Source organism: Bubalus kerabau, chromosome 11, assembly GCF_029407905.1.
Source record: "Bubalus kerabau isolate K-KA32 ecotype Philippines breed swamp buffalo chromosome 11, PCC_UOA_SB_1v2, whole genome shotgun sequence".
NCBI classification, from domain to species: domain Eukaryota; kingdom Metazoa; phylum Chordata; class Mammalia; order Artiodactyla; family Bovidae; genus Bubalus; species Bubalus kerabau.
The window spans coordinates 99,140,159-99,164,404 of record NC_073634.1 but is presented as its reverse complement, the minus strand read 5'-3'; the positions used below and the strand labels follow the sequence as shown (position 1 = coordinate 99,164,404).

Sequence of the window (24,246 nt, the reverse complement as noted above, 5' to 3'; positions counted from 1 at the left end):
GATCCAGACAGTAAAGGTGTACATTCAAAGTCAGAACTTGTCCAGTTAAAAAAAAAACAAACAAACATGCTTTTGGTGTAGCAGTCTGCTTCAGATGTGTGCCTTTAGATGGTGTGTTTGTCGTGTGCATCATCGGGGAAGTCTCTTGGCCTTGGCGTGTTTTCTTGGTACTCTGTAGTGAGTTTGTAAGCTCCTGAAGATCAGGAACCCTGCCTTCTCCTCAAAAGTGTCCCTTCCCAGTCCAGCACACTGCAGGCACGGGGACAGTAGTTACCAGTTGCATGGCTGACTGATCTGTACACACACACATGCCCCCTCCAAGCACAGGCACTCCTGAGCCTACTTTGAGAAGTTGCACCAGAGTTCCAAGAACAGAGGCTGTTCTCATTCAGCAGAAAAACCTGCTTTAGGGTGAGTGGCACGTGTCAGAGGTGAGTGCAGGACTGTTCCTTCCTTCTCCACTTCTCCAGTGCAGTTACCCTTCTGATCATAAAAGTAAACATGCCCCTTGTCAGCCAGGGCCAGGCTCAGAACTCACCCAGGTATCAAGAGGACTTAAACCCCCAAATGGGATATGAATTTACACTGTCAGAGAGTAGAAGGTCAATGCGAGAAGCATTAGTGCGTTGAGCCAGCTCCAGCTATCTGCGTCTTGAACAAAATTAATACGAGGAAATTGACAAGCCCTGCTGGTTATTCCATAGCTTTAAGACCTCTACTAAAATCCTATCATCTCATCTGCCCATTATTAACATTTCAGCAAAATATAAAGTTTTCATTAATCTCCCACAGCAAATTTAGGAGTGAAAACTGGCACTTGTTTGAGCTTTTAGGACTACATTAGCTGGTGTATTAAACAAAATGTGTCATTCTTCAGTAGCTTCTGCAAGAAGCTAAATCAATTTCCAGCCATATTTATGCACCACTTTATCTAAAAGCATCTGAATTATCATTTACAGCTAAGATGCTTTATTAGCAGCTGGCATTGAAATTGCTCAGTAAAAAATTATATGTCACGTTATAGTAATTTTTAAATTGGTTTTAATCCAACATCATAAAATATAAAACTCTTAAGTATGGTTTTTTAAAAAAATAATTGGCATTTTAGCATAAATGGACTGTTACCTCTTTCCAAATCAAATACCTCCAATATTTAGAAAATACTAATTAGTAAATGAAACAGAAGTTCTTGAGCTAGATTGTATCTAATAATGGCATTTTTCTCAGAAAAGATGGCTTTCAGTGATTTAAAACATGAAAGGAGTTTAGTATTTCTCCAAAATTCTCAATTTAGGAGGTTCTAAAATAAAAATAAACACATCTTGGCAGTTCTGTTTTAGTAAAAGGTATATTTAGAGAAAGTGAATAACTATTCAATACTTTAATTTCTCCTCTTGGCTTGGAATGTGGATATTACTAGGGAAACCATATGATCACAGCATCTCTGTCCAAAATCACAAGTGCTCCAGAGAAAGGGGGCAGGGTTTCCCAATGGGCCTCGCAAAGGCTGAATGCCACTGTGCCCGTCCTAGCAATGTGATGTTGGTTAAGTCACGAAACCTCTCTGATCCCAAGGATATAGTGCTTGGTATTCATCCAGTAGATTGCTATTGAGCTCTTGCTTTATTCTGTACTTGGTAGCACTAGCAGGGTCTGGGCGATGGTGTTTAATAAAGCAATCACTCTGTCTCTGCTCTTGGGGTTACAGTCTAATGGCAGAGACGGGCGATTACTATCTGTGATAAATAACCTGAAGGGAAATGCAGGGTGCAGTGACAGGAGGAGCTGAGCTAGACTCAGGCTTCCTTGGAGTGTCGCTTGAGCTAAGCTCATCAGAGGGATGGGGAGGAGGCCTAGAGGAACAGGCCAGGAGGGAGCAGAAAGGGGAGAAGGGTGACCTGGGCAGAGAGGGCAAAATGTGGACCATGTCCCAGGCATCCAGTGACTGGTGAGGCTTAAAGATGAGGCTGCAGCCTTTCTGAGGGGAGCACGTTGTTGTAGGTGCTAGGATGGTCTAGGCTGGCAAGAGTTGTCATGTTTGAAAATAGAATATCCAGTTCCTAATAAATCAGTTCAATGTGAAGGCATCAGAAGCCAGCTTTAACTTAAAAGCCTGCCCTGTAAACAATAACTGTGGGAAGGAAAGTGTGTAATTGGCAGGCATAATAGAATTTTCCAGTTTTATGCCCAAACCTAGAGTTTTACATCCCTCCAACCCTGTGCCAAGGAGTTCTCTCAGTTTCCCTGTGGACCCAGCTCTGGGTTCTCATCACAAGGCCTCGGGCGCCCCACTCTGGCCTTTTCTAGACAGGTGCGTCTTCCCCCCAGCAGCTGCGCATTCAGAGGACCACATTCCAGACTTGGGAGTCGGGGAGTGACAAGAGTTCCAAAGCCTTGGCTTCTTCATCTGTATGATATGAAAATTCTAGGAACTACCTGCCAGGTTGTCTTGAGACTTGAATGCACGTGTGAAGTACTCGGCTCCATGCCTGATGCATGAGTACTCCCATGTACTATTAAAAGCTGTCATCATTATTATTGATTTATTTGTTTAGCAAAATTTAATGAGAGCATGCCAGTTGCCTGTCCTGCTTGCAGGAGAAGATGTAGAGATGAATAAGAAACTTCCCTGATCCTCACAAAGGTCCCAATTTAAGAGCAACCACTCAACAATTCTAGCGCAAGGCTGAACGTGATCCACTGTGACAAGAGAATAAAAATAACCATGACTGCTGTTTATTACGTGTATTGTATGTTAGATTCTTTCAATACATTTTGATATTCTATGGCTAGCAGATTCTAGGGTTCAGAGAAATAGTCACATGTCCAACATTATTCTAGGAGACAGAGCCAGAAGTTAAGCCCAGGTCTTCCTGGCTCCAGAGTCCAGTATAAACCAGCTGCTGTGGAGTTCAGGGAGAGCTGGAGTCTGACTAGCCTGGGCAGAGTTTTGACGGAAGGGATGTTCTGGTCCAAGGGCACCACATGAGCAAAGGCCCAGAAGCAGAGAAACCTGAACCTGTACACAGTCTGAGGAGTTTGAGAATTGCTTAGAGAAGGTATGTGTGAAAAGTGACAAGTGGGAAGCTTTTGTTTCAGTAAGACTGGACAGCCTTGATTGCTTGACTGAAAAGAGTGCGCTTCATTCAGGAGGCCTTGGGAAGCCAGGGAGGATTTCTGAGCTCCAGTGTTCTTACTTGTCCCCAGTATCTGAGTATTTGGTGTGCACAAAGCTCTGACTAGACATTTGATGAGTGAATAACTGATCAAAGCTTTAGAAAGACAAACTGGAAAGTCCTGTAGGAGCTGGATTGCTGAGGAGCCTAGTGGCCAGAAGGCCACTGAGGAGACTGCCACGGCCATCTGGGTGTAAGCAGGCTCGTAGCTGAACCAGTGGAGGCTGCGGGCCACGGGCCACGGAGCTGATAAACAGATGGTTTGAGAATCTTGGAAAGGACAAGCATTCTTCAAGGAACATGGATTACTCTTATGATAATTATTAGAAAATTATTAGAAAAAGAAGCAAGAATCTGAGTAACCATATTTTTGTGACTTTGACTTACTCTTGTGGAGACAGAGCTTCTGGTGAGCAGGGGTTTTTCTGCCCTCTGTATGGCTGCTGCCCCGCCAGGGGGCTGCCGTGGAACAAGGCCGTGTTTGTGGAATTAATTGTTGAGTGATTAATATGTTGCCGTGCTCTGTTTACTGGAATGGCATTATTAAGTCATCACTCAGCCTTTTCTTTTCCAAATTAAATAGCCCATATTATTTTAATTTATCCCAAAGCATTTTAAAGCAGACACCATTTGCCAAGCCTCATGTATCTTTATGTGTTAAACTGCTTTTTCCTCCCCAGGTTCAAGGGCAGACGGGGTTTTCGAGGAGGATGCGCAGATTGACATAGCTACAGTACAGGACATGCTGAGCAGCCACCACTACAAGTCGTTCAAAGTCAGCATGATCCACAGACTCCGCTTCACGACCGACGTCCAGTTAGGTAAGTGCCTGAACAGGTGACCGACTTTCTCTAAGTGGTCAGAGTCAAAATGGGGAGAGAAACCGCCTGCCGCCTTTGTGTGGCCTGAATGACAAGCGGTAGTTTGTTTTCAGAGCACATGTTGAAACAATGAAATTTAAAGGCACTCCTTTTTGCCACCTGAGAGCTCTGTCTTGTCTTCTTTTTTATGAAGCGGAAGATTAGAAATAGAACTAACTTGAGACTCTTTTCAAACTGATTGACTTCTGTGGAGTTCCATAATTTCCATTCTGTAATTTTCTCACATCCTCTCCTTAGAACTGCTTTGTAACATCACCACTTGCCTGTTCTCATTCTGTGAATTCATTGCTATTCATTCATGCCTTTATTCAGGAGGCTTTTTTTAATGATCTCAGAAGCTATACTTGGATCCACACCAGATAATCTGGAACTAAAATTCAGTTAATATGTGGGGTCAATTTGTTTCCATGAAGCGCTGAATTTCTATTATGACTTAAACCTAACAGGAGTAGAAAAAGTGCCGTGGTTGTCAGCATGATATGAACACCACACCATCCTCCTCCTCATGGCTGTTACCTAGAGATGTCCTCACGTGTGAGTGCTGTACATGCATTACTAACCTACCTAAAATGTAGGTACTTTTACTGTCTCCATCTGGCAGAGAAGGTATGAAATAGATGAGGTGCATAGAGGTGACGTCTCATGCCCACACTTACACAGCAGGTGGTTTCAGGGAAGAATCCTGGTCTGGCTAATGTGAGTGCCCCCATTTCCTAACAGAAGATGATGGGAGGGAGGCAGTGGGTACAGGTGCCAGGCTTTCTCAGTCAAGGAGCTGGCCTCTTCCCGGGCTCTGCTGGGACCTCAGCCACACCACCCCTTCCTGGGCATCCTTTACTTCATGTGTAAAGGGAGAAAGCTTGAATTCTAACTCTAAGACTCATGAATGTTCTATTTCTCACAAAGGTTTCATATGTGTCTCATAATAAAACCTTTTCTTACATGGGCATTAGTCCGGCCAATTTGTGATAAGTCTCAAGAATCTCTCAAATATCTCTTACCAGCTTGACTGACAGGAGCTTGAAGTAAGCTGACAGTAGCTTAGTAATTAAGAGATGAGCACTGGAATCACATCTGGTTTAAATTGTGACTCTGTCAACAACCAGCCATATTAGGCAATGTCTTAATCTTTCTGAGCCTCGATTCTGTTCTGTTTAAATGAGAATGTGAGTGTGCCAGCTTCTTAGGATTACTGTGGGGAGCAAGTCAGATACTCCATCGAGCTTAGCTGAGGCCTGGCAGTTGGTAGACCCTCTTAAGCAAGATCGGTTAGTGGAGATGCCACACAGTGGAAGCTTGGAGGACAGACTCAAGAGTTAAAAGTCTCGGTTCAAACCCTGACTCATTCATTAGCTGTATCAGCACAGGCAAGGGATGCAAAGCTACAGTCTCCTCCTTTGTAAGACAAAGATAATAGTCTCTATCTCACAGATGGGGTGATTATGGGGACCAAATGTTTTATCACACGTGGAATACTTAGAAAGGCCCTGGCACATAGCAAGTGCTCAATAAACATCAGCTTCTAAGATGATGGTGATTATGTCAGACTAAATAGAGAAATTAGCACCAGTATCTTAGAATCAGAACACACAGAACCCATCTTTTTTCCTGCTCTGTAGACCTCTTTATCCTTTATCCCTGCTCACAAAAAAACCTCCAAAATGGTACAAAAGGCTTATTTAATTTTGATTGTTAAAACATAAAGTTCTTCAGTGTTTTTCTTCCTAAAGGTGCCTTTTCTGGTATCTCTCATAGAAGTAAAAATAATGAGGCTGCTCAAAAACAAGGCAGAAAGGGGGTGAAAGCACACACTGTACGGTTCCATCTATATAATGTTCAGAAATACACAAAGATAATCTGTAGATGTAATGATGGTGGGTATCAGGGCTGAAGAGACTATAGCGACTGCAGAGGGAGCATCTGGGGTGCTGGTGAGGTTCTGTTTCTTGGTCCGGGTGCTGATTACATGACTTCTGTAGACTTGGTGGGAAAGTCAGGTTTTATATAGTCTTAGGATTCATGCACTTTCTGTTTGTATATCCTCAGTTAAAAGTTTGCGAAGATAAGAGTGCTACTCATACATCATTTGTGCTTGCCTACGGTTCTTTCCCAGTAACAGAAGGTCTGCTTTTTCTGAGTGGTTCCAACTTTAAGAAGCCCGGTAACTAGCCTGACTGCAGTTGAGATAGAGGTCCAGGGTGCAAGGCAGGGATTCTCCCAGGCGAGCATAATCAGCAAACCCATGCCTGCTGTTTCCCCAGGTGGAAAGCAGTGCCTTGGAAAGATAACCGGTAGTGTGGACTTCTTTCCCAAAATTTTTTCTGAAGGGTAAAAGCCAAACTTGAATTCATCAGATTCTGATCTGTATATTCATTCAAAGGGAAAAGTTCACAAAAGGATCTGTGCCAAGACACCCAACTCTGCAGGGAACAGTGAGTTTGAATCCCAGGTTTACTGCTTACCTGCAGCTTACCTAAGCTTTGACAAGTTCCTTCCTCTTTCGGTCTTCATGTTTGTCATTTATGAAGTGGGAATTATAATGTTTACCTTTCAAGACTATGTATGAAAGTGGCCCACAGGAGTTTATCTTAGTCTTATCATTGTCTCTAATATTTATTTTATTTATTGCTTTCTCTCCTATTCCACCATCTTTAAAGTATTTAACCAGATCACTCAGATTAGGTAGTGGCTCTATTGGCAAGGGGCTTCCCTGTGGCTCAGCTGGTAAAGAATCTGCCTGCAATGCGGGAGACCTAGGTTCGATCCCTGGGTTGGGAAGATCCTCTGGAGAAGAGAAAGGCTACCCACCCCAGTAATGTGGCCTAGAGAATTCCATGGATTGTACCGTCCATAGGGTCACAAAGAGTTGGACACAACGGATTGACTTTCGCTTTCACTTTCTATTGGCAAAGTCATGGTGTGGACTTGTCAAGTAGGCATGGATGATGCTGGTAACCCAAGTATCTCTCTAGAGCATTGGTTCTCAGAAGCAAGATGACTGGGAAGCTGGTTGCAGTCAGCTCTGGATGTCTCCAGTGACACCCATAGCGCCCTCTGGTGGAGAGTCACAACTGAGGCACTTCTAAAATAGGTATCAGCATTTGTTTCCATTATGAATCTAAATTTAGTCTTTAGCATTGTAAGCAAAAGCTTCATTAATTAATCTTAAGTACAATAATTTTGTGACAGTTGGATAACCATGCCAATGAGTGCTATATCATGCAGTGAATAAGTCCACTTCCTGTTCCCATGCACATGAATTCAGATACAGACTTCCTCCTTGGAAAGCAAATGGTAACACCCTCTTATTCTCACAACAACAAAAGCCTGCACGCAGCAGTCCGGAAATTCTTCCTTTCTGAAACAGAATCAACTGCAAAGTCCAGGGCAGCACACAGTCTTTATGAGCAGTCAAGTGAACAGCTGGATTCTGAGATCAGTAAATAATTTATTTTATTTCAACTGACTAGCCAGGTGCTTCAGATCTTTCCTGACACTGATGGATGGTCTCCTCTGCTCGTCCATCCTGTGTCAGTCAGAGCAGAGATTTCACTTGCCCCCTGTGGCAAGTTCTTCTAAGCGGTAAGTGTCTGTGTGCGGCATTCACCCAGCAGCGCTGCCGATCCCAGAGACCAGCCGTGCGCTCTGAGTGAGTGGTACCTGAGAACACGTTGCCGCGGCTCGGCATCCCCGGGCTCCACGGTGCCATCACAGCGGCCTGCCTCCCGATCGAGGAGCAGGGGCCGATGTTCCAGTTTTACCATCTGCCACTTGTTTCTGCAAAAGTCAGGGAATAAGAGACTCAGATTTTGATCTGCAAGACCCCAGATTCAATCAGTTTTCCCCAGACTTTTGTATGAATGAAAAACTTTATCGGAGGCCATTCATGAAATGTGGGGCAACAATCTAATCTTTTTAAATAATTAACAAGAAAAATTATAGTTTTTAAAGTGAAGTGAAAGTTACTCAGTCCCATCTGACTCTTTGCGACCCCATGGACTATACAGCCCATGGAATTCTCCAGGCCAGAATACTGGAGTGGGTAGCCTTTCCCTTCTGCAGGGAAATCTTCCCAACCCAGGGATCGAACCCAGGTCTCCCACATTGCAGGCAGATTCTTTACCAGCTGAGCCACAAGGGAAGCTCTACAATTTTTAAAAGCAGATATCATTTATCAAATGCTTGCTATATACTAGGCACTCTGCTGGTCATTCTTACATGCATTGTCTCCTAGATCATAGGACTTATTAGATAGTACTGATATTATCTCTATTTTTTTATGTGAGAAAAGTGGGGTGTAGGGGAAATCTAGTAAGTAGTGAAGCTGAGATCAGAACCCAGGACTGTCTGAGGCTGAGGTCTCTGGCTAACCACTGGATCATTCCTTGAAAGCAGATCCTCCTTGCACCAATACTCTATTCCTATAACAACGTATGGTATACAATGAACTTTCACCCATTTACCCTATTTAATTGACACAGCACATTGACGATGCTATTCCCATTTCATGACAGAAAACTGACATTTGGAGGCGTTAATGAAATCCTGTGATGCATATAAAGCACTTAGTGCTTACTGGCACTTAGCTGTTACTTAACAAGTACAGTCTTGCCCTCCCCCTCAGTCATCACATACACAGTAGGATATCCATCCCAGTAGCAGAACTGAGACTGAAACTCAATCCCGTACACTCAATCCAGTCCATCACATGACAGACGCCTCGGTCATTAATAGTGTCCCTTCACCAAGGAAGTGATTACTTCTAGTTGGCCCATTCCAAACATGCTGTGCATCCTTCACTCTTCTCCGTCCCCTAGCATCTGGAGGTCGGTGTCAGGGTAGCATGTGTGCTGCTCGTCCCGCCTCCATTCGCACTGCTGGCCAATGACTGCACCTCCTCCCTCTGGCACAGACCTGACCCCTTTCCAACACAGCCCAGAAGCAGCACCCACCAATCAGTTGGTGTTGGTTCTTAGGCTGAAATCTGTTTACCATCCTTGCTCTACCAGCCCAGAAAACTCACCAGACAAAGCCATCATGCCTGACCATTGCTATATTTCCCAAAAACGTTTTTGGATTTTGTTTTCATCTTGTCTGCTTCCCTTCCATGTTGGGCCTAAAAGCACAGATGCCCTTTAAGGGTAGACCTTGCTTGAACTTATACTAAGTTGAAATTTTTTTCCATTAACTTGAGCTCCTGTATGCTTGACCGCAGGATCAGGCACTAAGACATGTTGCTGCTGCTGCTGCTAAGTCGCTTCAGTTGTGTCCAACTCTGTGCAACCCCATAGACGGAAGCCCACCAGGCTCCCCTGTCCCTGGGATTCTCCAGGCAAGAACACTGGAGTTCTTGAATACACTGGAGCGTACTCAAGAGTGTACTCAAGGAGCCTGAGTACACTGGAGTGGGTTGCCATTTCCTTCTCCAATGCAGGAAAGGGAAAAGTGAAAGTGAAGTCGCTCAGTTGTGCCCAACTTGTAGCAACCCCATGGACTGCAGCCCACCAGGCTCCTCCATCCATGGGATTTTCCAGGCAAGAATACTGGAATGGGTTGCTAAGACATGGTTGCTACCCAAACATCCCAAGGCTGGCAGGTTGAAGTAGGTTTAGGGAAATTGACTCTACAACATCAAAAGGTAGACTTCCTTGATGGTCCAATGGTTAAGAATCTGAGCCTGCACTGCAGAGGGCATGGGTTCCATCCCTGGTTGGGGAACTAAAATTGCGTTTGCCACATGACGTGGTCAAAAAGTTAAGAAAAGGATCAGATGGCGAATGCCAGCCATGATCTAAGAAGCCCATAGTATACTATCAATAAGTTCTTGTTATCTGACTTATAGAAACTGAATTAATTATGACACACCAGCCACGGGGCTGCCAATAAACCCATGTAAGAACCAAGACAGGGAAGGCCGTCATGTACGCGCTACCCTGAAGTGGCAGTCCCTACCATGACCGTGTATCAGAATCCCCAACTCCTCGCCTTGTCCCAGGTCTGTGGGCTCAGAATCTCCTCTTAATTGTGCAGTTTGGGAAATGGAGTCTCACAGTATTCAAAGGACTTTCTTGCCCCTTATCTCTTTGTCCAAGGCTTGTTTTTACTGATTGGGCAGGTCAGCCCGGTTTTCCCAGCACAGGGTCTCAGGCTGAGAAGTGTTTTGATAGTCATGCCACTTGTGCTAACTTGAGCCCTTCACCTTCTCAATTGCCAGTATTGACCATCTCCACATCACTAAAAGAGTATATTACTGAACGTATACCATGAATTCCATCCATGTCATTATTGTGTAAGATTATAAAATAACCTCTACCAAAAGTTTCCATGGTTACCTCCATTCTCTCTTCATAGAAAACAGTCCATAGGCATAATCATAACACTTGTGATCACAGTAGTTTGTTAACAGAAGTATCAAGTACAGTAGCACATACCTTAGAGAAGCAAAGAGGGCTTCGTCTTAAACCAGCTCCAGTCAGGTTTGTAATGACTGCCCAGAGCATTGCGCTGAGGTAGCATCTCAGGCTGGATCTGAGAGCAACGTCAACTCGGTGATTGATTAAAAATGTCTGCCCTGGGCCTGAGCCTGACGAGAGGCAGCGTGTTTGCCATCTGTTGTCATTATTTAATCCATTGGTCAGTACCTACAAGCCAGCCCTCAAGAGAAGACCTTATCACAGTGTTACTTTTAATACGTAGCATGCAAACTTAAGGAACACATTACAACACAGGACTGCCTGAGTGAAATCTATATGTGTGGCCTGGGCTTATTACTCCTCAGGCTCACTCTGACACTAAAAGTAGTTCATGTGGCTGCGTGAATAAAATATAGGCCCCTGTTACTTTCCGCTGGAGTACCTGTGGAGTATAGTTCAAGTAATGACACAATCCTGAAATGTGTGGTCTTAAGAAACGGACGGATCTTCCTTCCATGTTTCCATCTCAGATTGAATACTAAGGAGATAACCCTTCTCCGTGCAGAGACACTAAAATGTTCGTGGGGAGACATGCATTGTGCTTAGCTCCAAGATCCCTGGATCCACTGAGTAATTTGGAGTGCAAATCCTAACATTCTAAGTACTCGTAACAATAAGGTAGTAAGAAATTCTAGTATTAAATGATGATTCTCTTTCTATTGTGGCAACATTTTCTGAACCAAAAGTTGGAACAGAATTTAACAAATCCTAGTGAACCTGTGAAGTAGCAGGACAGACGCTGTTAAGACTTCCTCCAGAAAATGTCTTTACCACATTAGTGCTTAATGCAGTGATCAAGTCAACGGAAAATCTCCTGACGGAAAATGTCAGAAACTCGAGGGGCTTTTTCCAACTGTATGCTTTCCTCTCCACTCCCAGATCTTCTCTTTTGAGAATCTCTACTGGATAATCCAGGATTACTAATGACAATGTGCCAGGCTCCTCAGATCGCTAAGAAAGAATTAAGAACTGGAAAAAGTGGATAACCATTGGCATAATGGAAATTAATGGGAATCAGATAGGTGAAAGTTGACCAAGGTTCCATATTCTTTTTACCACTTCCTCATCCTTGGCACTTGAGCTCCACCAGTGTACTGAGCATGGGGAAGATCTGATGTTTCCTCATTCTGCAGGTGATTAATTATAAATTCTCTTAAGAAACAACATTACTGCTTCCTCACATTTAAGTTCACCTGAGGTATATTTGCTAAGTCGCTTCAGTCGTATCTGACTCTTTGCAGTCCTTTGGACTGTAGCCCACCAGGCTCCTCTATCCATGGGATTCTCCAGGCAAGAGTACTGGAGTGGGTTGCCATGCCCTCCTCCAGGGGAACTTCCCCACCCAGGGAGTGAGCACTGGCAGGTTCTTTACCACTAACGCCCCCCGAGAACCATGTATTTACCAGGAGAATATTTAGCTTGGGAACCTAACTTCGCCAGTATAAAATCTTTGCAGCTGCCTTCTCTACAGCAAGAATTTAGCCCTCATCCAAGGATGGGTGTTACTGAGATTAAATAGTCCAAGGTCTTGTTTAGTAAGCTCCTTGTGCTGAGCACCGTGCTGAGTTCTGCTGTACAGACATGGTCTCATTTGTGGTCAGGCCACTCTGAGTTTGCATTCCAAGGGTAATGGTCTAGTCAAGTATAGCAGACTTGTTCCCAAGTCTCTAACTGATCTTACATTGAAATTGGCCACATTTAGCTCTGGATCCCAAGTGATTTGGGGATGTTTATCCACTTAACAGAACCAGTGATCCACTTGATCTCAAGAATGTAAGATTCTACTGATCTCGTTTTGGATCCCTGATAAATTGTCAGAGACTGTGCATTTTATACTGCAATGCATTTGATCATTATAAAAGTGCATAGTGAGATACACTGGGTCTTTGTAAGCCCCAGCTTATTCGTTTGGGGATATGAATTATGTTGTAGCTCTGTCATTAATGGGTGACATCAGACAAGGCATATCCCAGCCCTGAGCTTCAATTTCTTTGTATGGAGAATGAAAGTCCTAGACTGGGTGATCTCTCAGGTCTCATTAAGCCCAAACAGCCTGTGTATCTGATCCTGTGTGTAAATTCAGAAAAGTTTCAAAGACTTCCCTGCCTGCTCTGTGGATGCTATTGATTGCTATATAGATTTAGCAAAATCCACTCTGGCAAGGAGTTGTTCAGTGGCCCTCCCAGGGGGCTTTTCCAGGCTTTCACAGGCTATAGGTAACCGGAAGACAAGAGGATTGTAGAACTGTGTAAAAAGCGACTCGGGTTTAGCAGTGGTGGGGCTTTTGTCGTCTCAGACTCGCGGTTGTAGGAAAGTGATGAATGAACCACAGCTCGTGATGTCTGAGCAAATAAGCAGTAACTCAGGAAGACACTGAGGTGTGGGATGCTAAATGCCCTCATTGTTGCCGAACTGGTGTTTCAGCTTCTGGGAAGGGCATTTTAAGTGTGCCCTGAGGGGGGCTGTGCCTTCTAAGAGCCACACATGGCCCTCGGGGACAGTAGGGAACAGCTGAGGGGTCAGAACACACACTGGACTTGGTGCCATAGACCTGGGCTTCAGCGCCAACCTCGCTGTTCACTGTCATGATTCACCCTGGGCAGGTGTGGCATTTCACCTCCCTGCGGTCGTTTTAGTAGTGATCGCATACTGATTGAGCCCTTATAGCGCCCCAGGCGCTCTGCTCTTTTCTTCGTGCTTAGGCCATTCCACCTTCATAATGCCCTGCAAGTTGGTACTGTTTCCCCATTTTACAAGGGAGGAAGCTCAGGCTCACCAAGGGAGACTGCCACTTTGCCCAGGATAACATCAGCAGATCAAGATCTCCAGATTAATGAGCTGGAGACCATGCAGGGCAGGGGTTCCCTAGCACCAGGGTTTCCACAGCTTCAGGTGTGAAAATGTTCTTCCTGATTTTGAATTGAACTCTTGGAGGTTGCCAGGAAGAAGTTTGCCCTCTTGGGGATAGGAGGCTATTGCCAGGATTCATGGGGTTGAGAGCATTGGTCTCCACAATTGGACAGTCATTCTGGATCCTGGTGCTTCCCATACTGGGGTATAGAGTGGCTCCCCAAGAGAATCACCCACCACCCTCACCCCAGACTAGAGCCTGGCAGGTCCCTCGTTCATATCCCTCCTGTGACTCTCTGAGCTCGCACTCGTCCTGACCATCATCTCTTGATCTGTGTCACATCCCTTAGCCTAGTACCTGACTCCAGATAGCAGCAGTCATGAGAAGTAGTAGTAGGTGTCCCTGTGTATGTGAATCGCTCAGTTGTGTCCAACTCTTTGCAACCCCAAGGACTGTAGCCCACCAGGTTCCTCTGCCCATGGGACTCTCCAGGCAAGAATACTGGAGTGGGTAGCCGTTCCCTTCTCCAGGGAGTCTTCCCGACCCAGGGATCAAACTGGTGTCTTGTGCATTGCAAGCAGATTCGTTACCATCTGAGCCACTACAGAAGGCCGCTAGCTATGGATTAAGCACGACTGCTGACACTTCTACAAGTCTTATTTCATTCAATCCTTATAACAAGCCCATGAGGTGGATTCTATTATTGCCAGTTTTTAGCAAGTTTCCCAAAATCACAGCATTAGAAAATAGGGAAGCTGATCCCCAAAGTCAGGATCAGGAATGTCTGACTCCAGAGTTCCCTGTCCCTAACCTCTATGCCACTGCCTTGAAATACAAACTGGGCTGCTCCTGCCGTCCTGATAGAGATATGCTGAGCTTGTGATAAGTTGCTACACATGAAAGGACCCAACACAGAGATTGTCCAGGGTAGGTGCCCAGTCTTTGTTAGCAGAAGTAACGCACAGGGCTTATTTCCTCTTAGGGAAATCTTTCAGTTAGCTAAAACAGACACAGGTCTCCTGGCGATAACTCTAAGGCCTTGGACAAATAGTCTCCCCAGAGAGTTGTATATACGTTAGAGTTGCATTTTTGTTTATTTTGAGCTGTCTTGTTAAGGAAGGATTTATACGCTGGCGTTGATGTAGGACAGCAATCAGGCAGTGTTTTCTGCTCTGACAGTTGGTGTGGTAGTTTGCTCCCAGTGAAGTTTGACTCACTGTATCTGGAAGCTGTCAGAAGTGGGAACATGAAAAGGTCATGACGGATGGCTTTGGATAAGTGGGTTGGGGAAGAGAGCTGGTAAAGGAGACAAATGGCCTCCCTTGTTTCCGAGGGAAGGGGCCAGCCCTGGCCGCTTCGGGCCAGCCTGCGTCCTCTCTTCCTCCTCACTGGCCGAGCCTGCTGGAGTGGAGCCTCCCAGGCACCATCGGTCAGAGTGGCACCCCTGTTTGCAGCCCTATGGGTACCGCAGGACTGCTCGGGGGAGGTCGTCTCCAGCTTAGAATCACTTCTCATCATTACCAGTTACAGAATTTAACATACTCCTTTCCTCTCATGTTTTAAAAATTGGGAAAGCGTTCTGAATTCTAAAGTAGAAACCAACCCCCACCAAAAAAGTCAACTTTTAAAATGATGTTTGTTTTTATTTTGGTGAAATTACCACTGGCCAGAGTTGACTTAACCAATGAAGCATATCCTTTTGACCTCTTTTCTATAAATATTTTCCCTGTCCTTTTCACCTAGCATCATAAGAATTTTTCCAAATCAGAGCTTTGTTTATGCTTAGTTTTTCATGGTTGCATTGTGTTCCTACATGGTTGTCTTAACTAGTCCTCTATTGTTGGCCGTTTAAGTTAGAGAAATGTAAACTTAATAGAAACCAGCTTTCCCTTCTTTTCTTGGACATAGATTTACCATTTGAATTGCCTGTTAATCATGCATAAACGACACTTCAAGGAGTGCCTCTGCCTTTCCTTCAGAAGAAAGTGAGATTGTTAGTCGCTCAGTTATGTCTGACTGACTCCGTGTGACCCCATGGACTGTAGCCCGCCAGGCTCCTCTGTCCATGAGATTCTCCAGACAAGAATACTGGAGTGGGTTGGCATTTCCTGCTCCAGGGGATCTTCCCGACCCAGGAATCGAACCTGGGTCTCCTGCAGTGCAGGTAGATTCTTTACCAGCTGAGCCACCAAGGAAGCCCTTTTCTTCAGAGACTTGACATAAAACTCTAGCCAGGGAAATCAGAACCATGCTCAGCGATTGAACAGAAGAATATTGATAGAACTTCATGCTTCAGTTTGCCACATACGAACAAAATCAAAGGTGTGCATTTATTGGCTGCTGCTGCTGCTAAGTCACTTCAGTCATGTCCAACTCTGTGCGACCCCATAGACAGCAGCCCACGAGGCTCCCCCGTCCCTGGGATTCTCCAGGCAAGAACGCTGGAGTGGGTTGCCATTGCCTTCTCCAATTTATTGGCACATTTGAAAATTATTTGTTCCTTGGTGAAAATGGAGAGAGAAGACTAAAGACTGGGTGAGGAACGATGAGGTAAGTCCCACACTCAGGACCCGGATGGCTCTGGGTATGAACACGGCTTTCCCACTTAAACACTCCCCAGCCTTAAACCAGCACCTTCCCTTCTCCTAGCACAGGTTATATACAGCACCTCGCACAGGTTATATACAGCACCTCGCACAGTTCTGGCAGAATAATGCTGGGGCTGAGAGGACACATTCTGGAACCAGGTTACCTGGCTTTCTTCCCATTCCTGCTCTGCCCCTTGGCAGCTGTGTGAACTTGGGCAAGTTACGTCTCCTCCCCGTGGTTTCGAGTTCCTCATCTATAAAATAGAAGGAAACCCAGGAACCGACCTCATATGGTGGTTGTGAGATTGGCATCAATGCACACAAGGGGTTCCTACCCTTTCTGGCACAGAGTTGGTACCAGTTAATGCCTCACCACCCTTTGCCCCCGACCTGGCCTGTAGCACCAGCCTCCAAACTGCTCTCTTCTCCACCAGACTGCCTTGTCCTTTCAGCTCCAGGCCAGGGCCCCAAGAGGTCTGTTTGCTTCAGGCTAAATTCCGCAGTGGAGACTGGTGGGTGTGCTCAGGACAGTGGGCTCCGATGGTGCTGCCGCTTGTCCGGCAGGAGCGAGCAGGGTCCTGTGAGGCCGTGTGCCCCGCTTTAAGAAGCCAGACTCACACACATCTTAAGGAGGGGGAGATTATTTAATGTGGAAAAGGATTTTTCCTATCAGGAGAGATTCCCCTACAGGCTTCTTTAAATAGTGACTCCTCTAGGCAGGCAAGTGTTTTACAGATCATTAACTGCTTGACTGAAAGCCTGCAGGGCAGAGAAAGTTAAAAGTAAAGTGTTGGGAGCCCCTGCCAATTACAGATCAATCCAAAATGAAGATAAAGTATCTCTGAAACTAGAAGTCACTCGGAAAATGTGATTTGATTCAGAAAAAATCTGATTTCCACGCAGCTGTTTTGAAATATACCGCTTGTTTCAGTGGTGTTCCACCTGCCTGCCTGTCTTGATCCTAATGCATTCAACTCCCACATCTTCATCCCCAAACCGCAGAGTTGGGGGTTCCCCCTGGTGAATGGTGACTACACAATACCCCAGGAAAGGGTGTGTTTGGGAAAGTGTTCTCGTGGTGGAACAGAGCTTAGGCTACTGATGCTAAGATACAGCCCATAATGGATGAACTCTACAGGAACAATTTGCAGATAAAAATAATAGAAGTTAAAGTGTACTTTACATGATAAAAGAAAGATGAAAGAGGACGAGAGTCTGTTACATCTGAGATGGTTACAAAAGTCCTGCTTTGTGAAGTAGGCTCTGTTGAAAAGATTGATGCAATGGGGAGTGACCTTGGCTTGGAGCAGGAGCTGGTGATGTATGTATGCGCATCCCTCTGCTAAATGGACCCAGATTTGTAGCACTAATATACATGGGAGCCCAGAACCAAACTCAGTACGGCAATAAATCAACAGCCACTTTGGGTGTCATTTCTGGTTTATATTCCACTATTGTTCTATCACTTTAATTCATGTCACTATCATCTTTTCATCTGGAACAGTTTTATATAATTTTCCAGTGGAGTTACCTGACAAATCCTATCAAATTAACAAGCTACATTAACAATATTGACTGACTACGGCTTCAGGAGTTGCAGGGCCATAGAACAAAATTTTAAAACCGTGTCTCTCTGATGATGATTTTCCCCCTCCCTTTCTGAGAAAGGAATGTGGGGCAGAGTTTATTCCACAGAAGAGATATGCACATTTGTTTTGCTCTGCTCGTTTTGACTTTTATAAATGTCAAAATAAGAAGCAGAGGAAGGTAGGGAATGGGGAGCCACTTAGAACCAACAATCATGGTGTAAGTACTTTTCTTCTTTCAGGGAACTACAGAAATGTCCAGATCTTTAACAATTAATGACCAAATTGGAGGGAAGAGTGTGACTGGGTAGTCGTAATCTATTTTAAGTGAAATGTAATAAAATCAGTCTCCTGATGCATTCTCACCCTCCTGAAATCATCTAGACCTGAACGTCCAGAGTCAATTGGGCTGATGACATTATGCCTAATTGAAATATGGCATTCCTGAAAGATGCCTAATGGCAAATTCCAGCATTCGATTAATTAAAAAAATACCAATTGCTCATCTTTTCCTGAGACCACACAGTAGTGACTCGGGTTAAGCAACTGAACTGCAGGGTCTCCTTCAGATACGGCAGGTGACACTGTGCTGCAGAATGTCCAGCCTCCTGCCTTTGTCTGGCTGCTATCTGGGATTTTTCTTTATTCATAAAATAAAATGGAGACGAGTGGAGTGTGTAGCACAACTCATCACTAGGATTTTGTATTTCCGTTCTTTTTTAATTTTAAATTTGGTCTGACTGTGGTCGTTGTGGTCTCTTGGTTTTTGTTTTTTAATGTAGCTATTTCTTTTATCTGCCTTATCTTTTGGCCTACCAAGTTTTCTTACATGATAGTTTAGAATTCCTGAGCGTGATCCATAGGATGAAATACGTTAACTGTGGTTGTCTTTTCTGTTGCAGAATGTACATTCGGTGATTTTACCGGTTCCTTATGTCTTCATTTTGCTTGTTCTCACTTTGACCCTGACCTTGAAACTGTGGCCTAAAAATTAATTAATTTTAAGATTCCTTCTGGGGCCTACTCTGGAAGGATATTGAAGGGTTTCGTTTCACTTCATGAACAGATTCCTCAATTTTCAGTAAAAGGGAAAAGAGAGCTTCTAGCCTAGATGTTATGTGTCAGGCTGGGCACCGTCTGCTCGGAGATCCAGGAGAGCGTTGCTGTGGTTTCCAAGGTGGTCCTAGGACACCCTGCCTCCTTGGCGCTGTCATGGTCGTCCCAACAGCTTTGCTCCTGGTCACTGCGCAGTGTGTTATGTCTCTCAGGTCTCTGAAAATGAAGCCTGAAGTCCCCATAGTTAACATTCTGGTTCCCTGTTAGAAAGCCTTTGTTGCATAAAGTGCACCCAGGGCTGTCTCCCTTAGCGGAGGAGCAGTACCTCCACAGCCTGAAGCCTTGCGCTTGGAAGGTTTTACATGAAGCACCTTGCGGTCCTCCTGTGACTTCCTTTAGATATGCTGTGGACGGTTACTTAGTGTCAGAGGGCTCTTTAGCGAGAGAGCAACTTTTCCTGTGTTTAGTGTGGAAGATTTTTCCAGGTCAGAAGCTCTTTGTTGGTAGCCTGACTGTTTAGGCATAGGTGATTTGACAGCTCTGTCTGCCCAACCCAGATCTTCTACAACAAAACACAGCAGAGACCACTGATCAGAATTGTTTAAATGAACCTTACCTTACAGTTTATTTCACTAATGATATGTAGGTAAGCTCTATATTATATCTTTTCCAAGAAGGAAGGCTTCATAATACCTTCATATATGGATTTTGGTTGCTGCCCCTCTCCCCACCCCGACCCTGGCTCACCCACCCAGGAGGCCAGATGGGCGGCTTCTCCTTGCCATTTGGAGTCTCCTTACATTTGTCTTAAGAAGCCCATGGCATTCCCCGAAGCCCTAGAGAGAGTTCATGTTCGTTCAATTTAGGATTTACAAAACAGGTCAGGTGATTCCACTGAAATCACTTACACCTCACACTTCTCGTGGCTTCTCTTCTGTCCTCCCCTCGGCCTTACAGGTATCTCTGGAGACAAAGTGGAGATAGACCCTGTCACGAGTCAGAAGGCCAGCACCAAGTTCTGGATTAAGCAGAAGCCCATCTCGATCGATTCTGACCTGCTCTGTGCCTGTGACCTTGCAGAAGAAAAAAGCCCCAGTGAGTAGTGCCTTTTATTTATGTCCCCGTTCTCTCTTCCCCCCGCTTCCCCTCTGTGTGCCGGGTGCCAGGAGAATATATTGCCACCGTGTCCTTTTTTCCTTGGGTCTCTTTAATTCATTACCAGAAATTTCTTTTAATCAAATGGGATTGTGTTGTAGTACCCAGAGCCTGACACGGGCCCCTCTTCTGCTCAGTCTTGATGGCAGTAGAGAGGCTCACAGTGGCTCCTGACCTCAGTGCCCCCCCACCGCCACCCCTGATGGGGACTAGGGGCTGGGGGCAGCTTCCTACCAGGAATCTGCACTCCCCAGAGCCCTCATTTCACTTTGTGTTCCCTTCCTCTGCCCGTTTGGGGGGCTGGACGAGTCAGACCTGGACCTGCCTGCCTTCCTGGCCAGATCAAAGGGAGCTGGAGAATTTCCCGTGGCAGCTGAAGACTAGATTTAGATATCCATCATGCCAGAGGTGTCAACACCCTCCAGATTATTGGCAGCTGCATGACCTACCAGCTCGTAATTAAACCCCCGCCTGGTGCTGTGGAAGAGATCACTGCTGGGCTGGCACACCTCTGGTTAAATTACCAAAGTTGACACAGTCCAAGTGTATATTGTAGCATATATATTTTTGCAGTTCAGTAATTGAGGATAGCCTTTAGATTAATCATGTTTAGGACTTCAGTCCCATGAAAAGGCAGAAAGGACACAGATCATACTGATACTCCTCCATGGAAGAAAGGATTTGTTGTTTTGCCTGGAGAAGGCTATAAGACGCTGGTTCTCGCCTTCAGAGCCTGTTTAGAATGTAGCCGCCCAGCACACACCCCAGTAGCGTAGCTTCCAACTCAGTAACTTGGAGCACCCAATTTGTGTTAATCTCCTTTGTTCCGGTGTCTACTAAATTGGGAACAAATACAAGGAACAGTAAGAAATCTAAAGGCCAGCAAGTGTCTGTAATGTGGCTCCAGTTTTTGAGATAAAACTAACTAAACAGGGACCTAAAGAACAAAACCTGGGCCTGTATACCACCTGGCCTCGTTTATGAGGGGGTGTATAATTGTTTTGTTGAATCCAGCCGTACTGCATGGTCTCCTCCTGTCAGCTCCGTAGCCTACAGCTGAGCAAGAAGGGGGAACCTAGTGGTGCAGGGAAGGGAGGAAGGCCATGCTCACCCCTACCGTCCCACCATCCTGTCGTCCCAGTGAGGCCTCGGTGGCCTGCAGAGACAGCATGGCTGCCACAAGGAGTGGTGAAAAACCACCTGCTGCTCTGGGGCCCTTGCCCAAAAGCTGCCAGATTCCCTCCTCCTTTAGATAAACATCTTTTTCCTAATCCCTCTCCCTCGAGCTAGTCAGCCAATAAAGATGTCATCATTCTAGCATCTTTCTTCCCAAGAACTCAAGATGCTTTGAAAAGTAACATTTTATAAATGCTCCATGTCTCTGAGAAATGAGAGCAGTCCACTTACATGTTACACAGGGGGTTACGCTGGAGTGGAAAGGTTAGGGAAAGAGCTAGAAACAGGATTCAGATTTCCCTTATATTCCTACCAAGACACTTTGCAAGCCGGGCTGGGCTTCAGGCATCAGAAGGTAAAGGATGTAACACACCCAACCTAATAGGGAATAAAGCAGAGATGTACAGCCACCCCTCCTGTTGCCTCTTGAGGCCACTCAGCCAAGAAGTACTTCTCACACATCTCTGAGGGTGAGGCCAAGTTGCAAAGTCTTAGGGATCCAGAGCAGACCTGGGCCCCACCATTTCAGTATTGACAGCCCAGCAGGAGAGTCTTTTGTCGTATGCTCAGACCTACTTGACGGTTCTGTGTAAAACCTGCACGTGTAGGTCTTGTAGAGGTTCCCCCTCTCACTCTAGAACTGTGACCCTTTGTGAGCAGAGAGGCACGCTGCCTGCCCCAGTAAACACTTCCTGAATCCTTGTCTCCATCACAGCACTTTCAAACCATGTCCCTTAAAACTCTGGGTTCTCGGGGGACTGCCGGGTCCTGTGTGTGTGTCTGTGTGTTTGTGTGTATATGTATGGGTGTGTGTGTGTAGGACAGAGTTGGGCATGAGGCTTCCCCTTCACCCAAAGGATTCTGCATTTAACTCCAACCAGTTTGAGGATTCTGCACTTGAAAAAGTCAATTGATAGGAAGGATTTTGCTGTTTAAAAAAAAAAAAAATATATATATATATATATATATTTGAAAGTTGCAGGCTCACAAAATGAAATTCAGACATTGACTGTTTCAGGCTGGTGGCCCATAATTTCCCATCGTGAATTTGGACTGTAGTCTCTGTGAACTGCCAGCACACAATCACACGTGGAATTTTGTGCTTCTGCTCCCCTCTGCCTGGAATACACCTCCACTCTGACCCTTTCTCTCATTTATGGACACCTCCATTTCCTCACACCCGGCCCCCTCATTTGTCAAGATCCAGCTCCCAGTGTCAAGACTCTTTCTGTAATTCTGCCCGCTGGAGTTTGCACACACCCCTGGTAAAGCAGTTCATACACACTGTGTGTGTTTATTTGAGGTCTGACCCTCTCTCCCACCCCCATCTCCATGCTGAACTCACAGACCAGAGACTGGTTTCCGTAACATTGTCCCCTAGCTCAGCACCTTCAGGGTTGTTCTCGGTGAGTGTTTACTGTTGTGAAATAGAACTCAATGAGGCCACAGTTTAGAAATCAAAAGTTATTCAACGTCATTTATATTGTAAAGTGCCTAAACAAAGATGTATTCAATGAATCAGCTTGATGCTGTTACTGTTTTATGATTGCCAGTATCTTCATCAAATTAATTCATTGACTTAATCTAAAAAGTTCATCTTCAAAACCATCATTAGACCACAGAATTAATCTATGGGGCTGCTGCTTCATTTTTTTAAAAGGATTAATGGTAACCCTCTTTTATCTTCTGTGTCTGTTGAACCTTAGAAAAAAGTTATTTTAACAGCACTAAAGAAATGAAAGTCACTATATTTCATAAGTTTAGCCTGTGATTTTTATCAGCGTAGTGATGTATGTTTGTAGCTGAGTTTACATCAAAAATTATTCTTGGGGCCTTCTTGAATGAATTATGGCAAAGAGAGAGAGTCTAGAAGTAGATAAGGTTTTTTGATTTCTGCAATATATTTCCTTTTTCATGTTTTTATCTCTTATAACACAAGTGTCTTGCCGAAGACTGGAACGTGTGACCAACTGGAATAATTTAGTTGTGAAAACAGAGCAGACGTGTTATTAAACAGCCCTCTTTACAAAAAGGCAGTAAGTGTTGGGAGGATAATGAAGTTGTCCCCAGTCCTACTTGAGACATGTTTGTCAGAATTTTGAACAGAAAAGAAATGGTTTTTTAAAACCTTCGAGTATGGCCAGTTTGCAGTGTTTATTGAGAAGGCTGCTGTCAAACCATTAATCTGGTCGTCATAAAGAACACAACTCAAGTTTAATTGATGCCGAATCCAAAATGTATGTGAACAGCTGACTTGGCAAAGGGACTGAGCGTTGAGAGCGCCTGCAGTGAAACACATCGTTACGTGCACTGTGGAGTCAGAAAGGCCCGGGCTCTGAAGCCATGCGCCGTAAATAGCCATTCTGTGACTCTCTCTGCTCCCCTAGCTTCTCCCTCTTTGGCCATGTTCTCACAGGGATGATTTATTGCTTTGTCCCTGTGAGTGTTTAAGACTTGGAACTTAATCCCTAAATAGATACATGCCTTTAAAAAAAATTGTGCATGTAAATATGGACTCTTAATAAAAGTTAGTTGAGAGAAGCAGTGTGTCCACCACCCTGAGAAATTAAGAATAACTTCTGCCTTTCTGGATTTTAAAAAATGCCGTTTGCCGCTATTATTATTCAAATCAGTGATGTCTAAGTCAGATTTTGCCACTCCTTAGGGTATCTTTTGCTGTTTTGAAGGATGTCACTGACCTCTCAAAGATGAATTAATGTGAATTCATTTTAACTGAACAAAGATTTGTATACAGCGTATAGAAGAACGTTTCCAACAGAAAAAAACACAGTTGAATTGTCTCAGAAATAATTCTCCATCCTTATAAGGTCTAGACATAGGCTTTAAATGTGGTGGGCACTCTTTTTAAGTCCTGGTTTCAAATTCCAACAGTGAAACAAAAGCAAGGACCCTTTCTGTGAAATTAGCACCCATCGGGGACTCTGAAGCTGTATTTAAATAAAGTACCAGACTCAAGGATGCCACGTCTGGTTTTATCATAAGAAAGTTGTGCAGGTTTAGTCTTTAAAGGAAGCAGCCTATCATTAAGAAATCAGATTTAAACTTTAATAAAGTAGCTGTCGTCTTTATAGCTGAAAAGAGCTCTGTATCTCAATTAAGTATAGATGATATAAAATCTTAAGGAAGCAACATAATAGAAGTAACCTGATTACATTCTCTTGCAATAGTATAATTTAAAGGAAATCAGATTCCATGGATGCTGGTTGTGTTGGGGGGTGGGTGGGGGGATTGTTTGTTTGGTTTTTTTCAGGGGGTGGGGGGCGGTGGTTCAAAACACTGTTTG

The 24,246-nt window shown here is 44.7% G+C and overlaps 1 protein-coding gene across 13 annotated transcripts in view; it reads left to right on the top strand.

The window, feature by feature from the left end:
- The window catches only part of MAPKAP1 (MAPK associated protein 1), a 233,740-nt gene that overhangs the window by 183,948 nt on the left and 25,546 nt on the right, over positions 1–24,246 (top strand). For 12 of the 13 annotated variants that reach the window (XM_055541149.1, XM_055541156.1, XM_055541144.1 and 9 more), the window contains 2 exons: positions 3,857–3,997; positions 19,569–19,706. In XM_055541149.1, the coding sequence (XP_055397124.1) occupies positions 3,857–3,997; positions 19,569–19,706 (279 nt within the window). Of the gene's footprint in view, positions 1–3,856; positions 3,998–19,568; positions 19,707–22,881; positions 23,993–24,246 lie in introns of those variants that run through there. The other variant, XM_055541152.1, reaches the window with a different exon arrangement.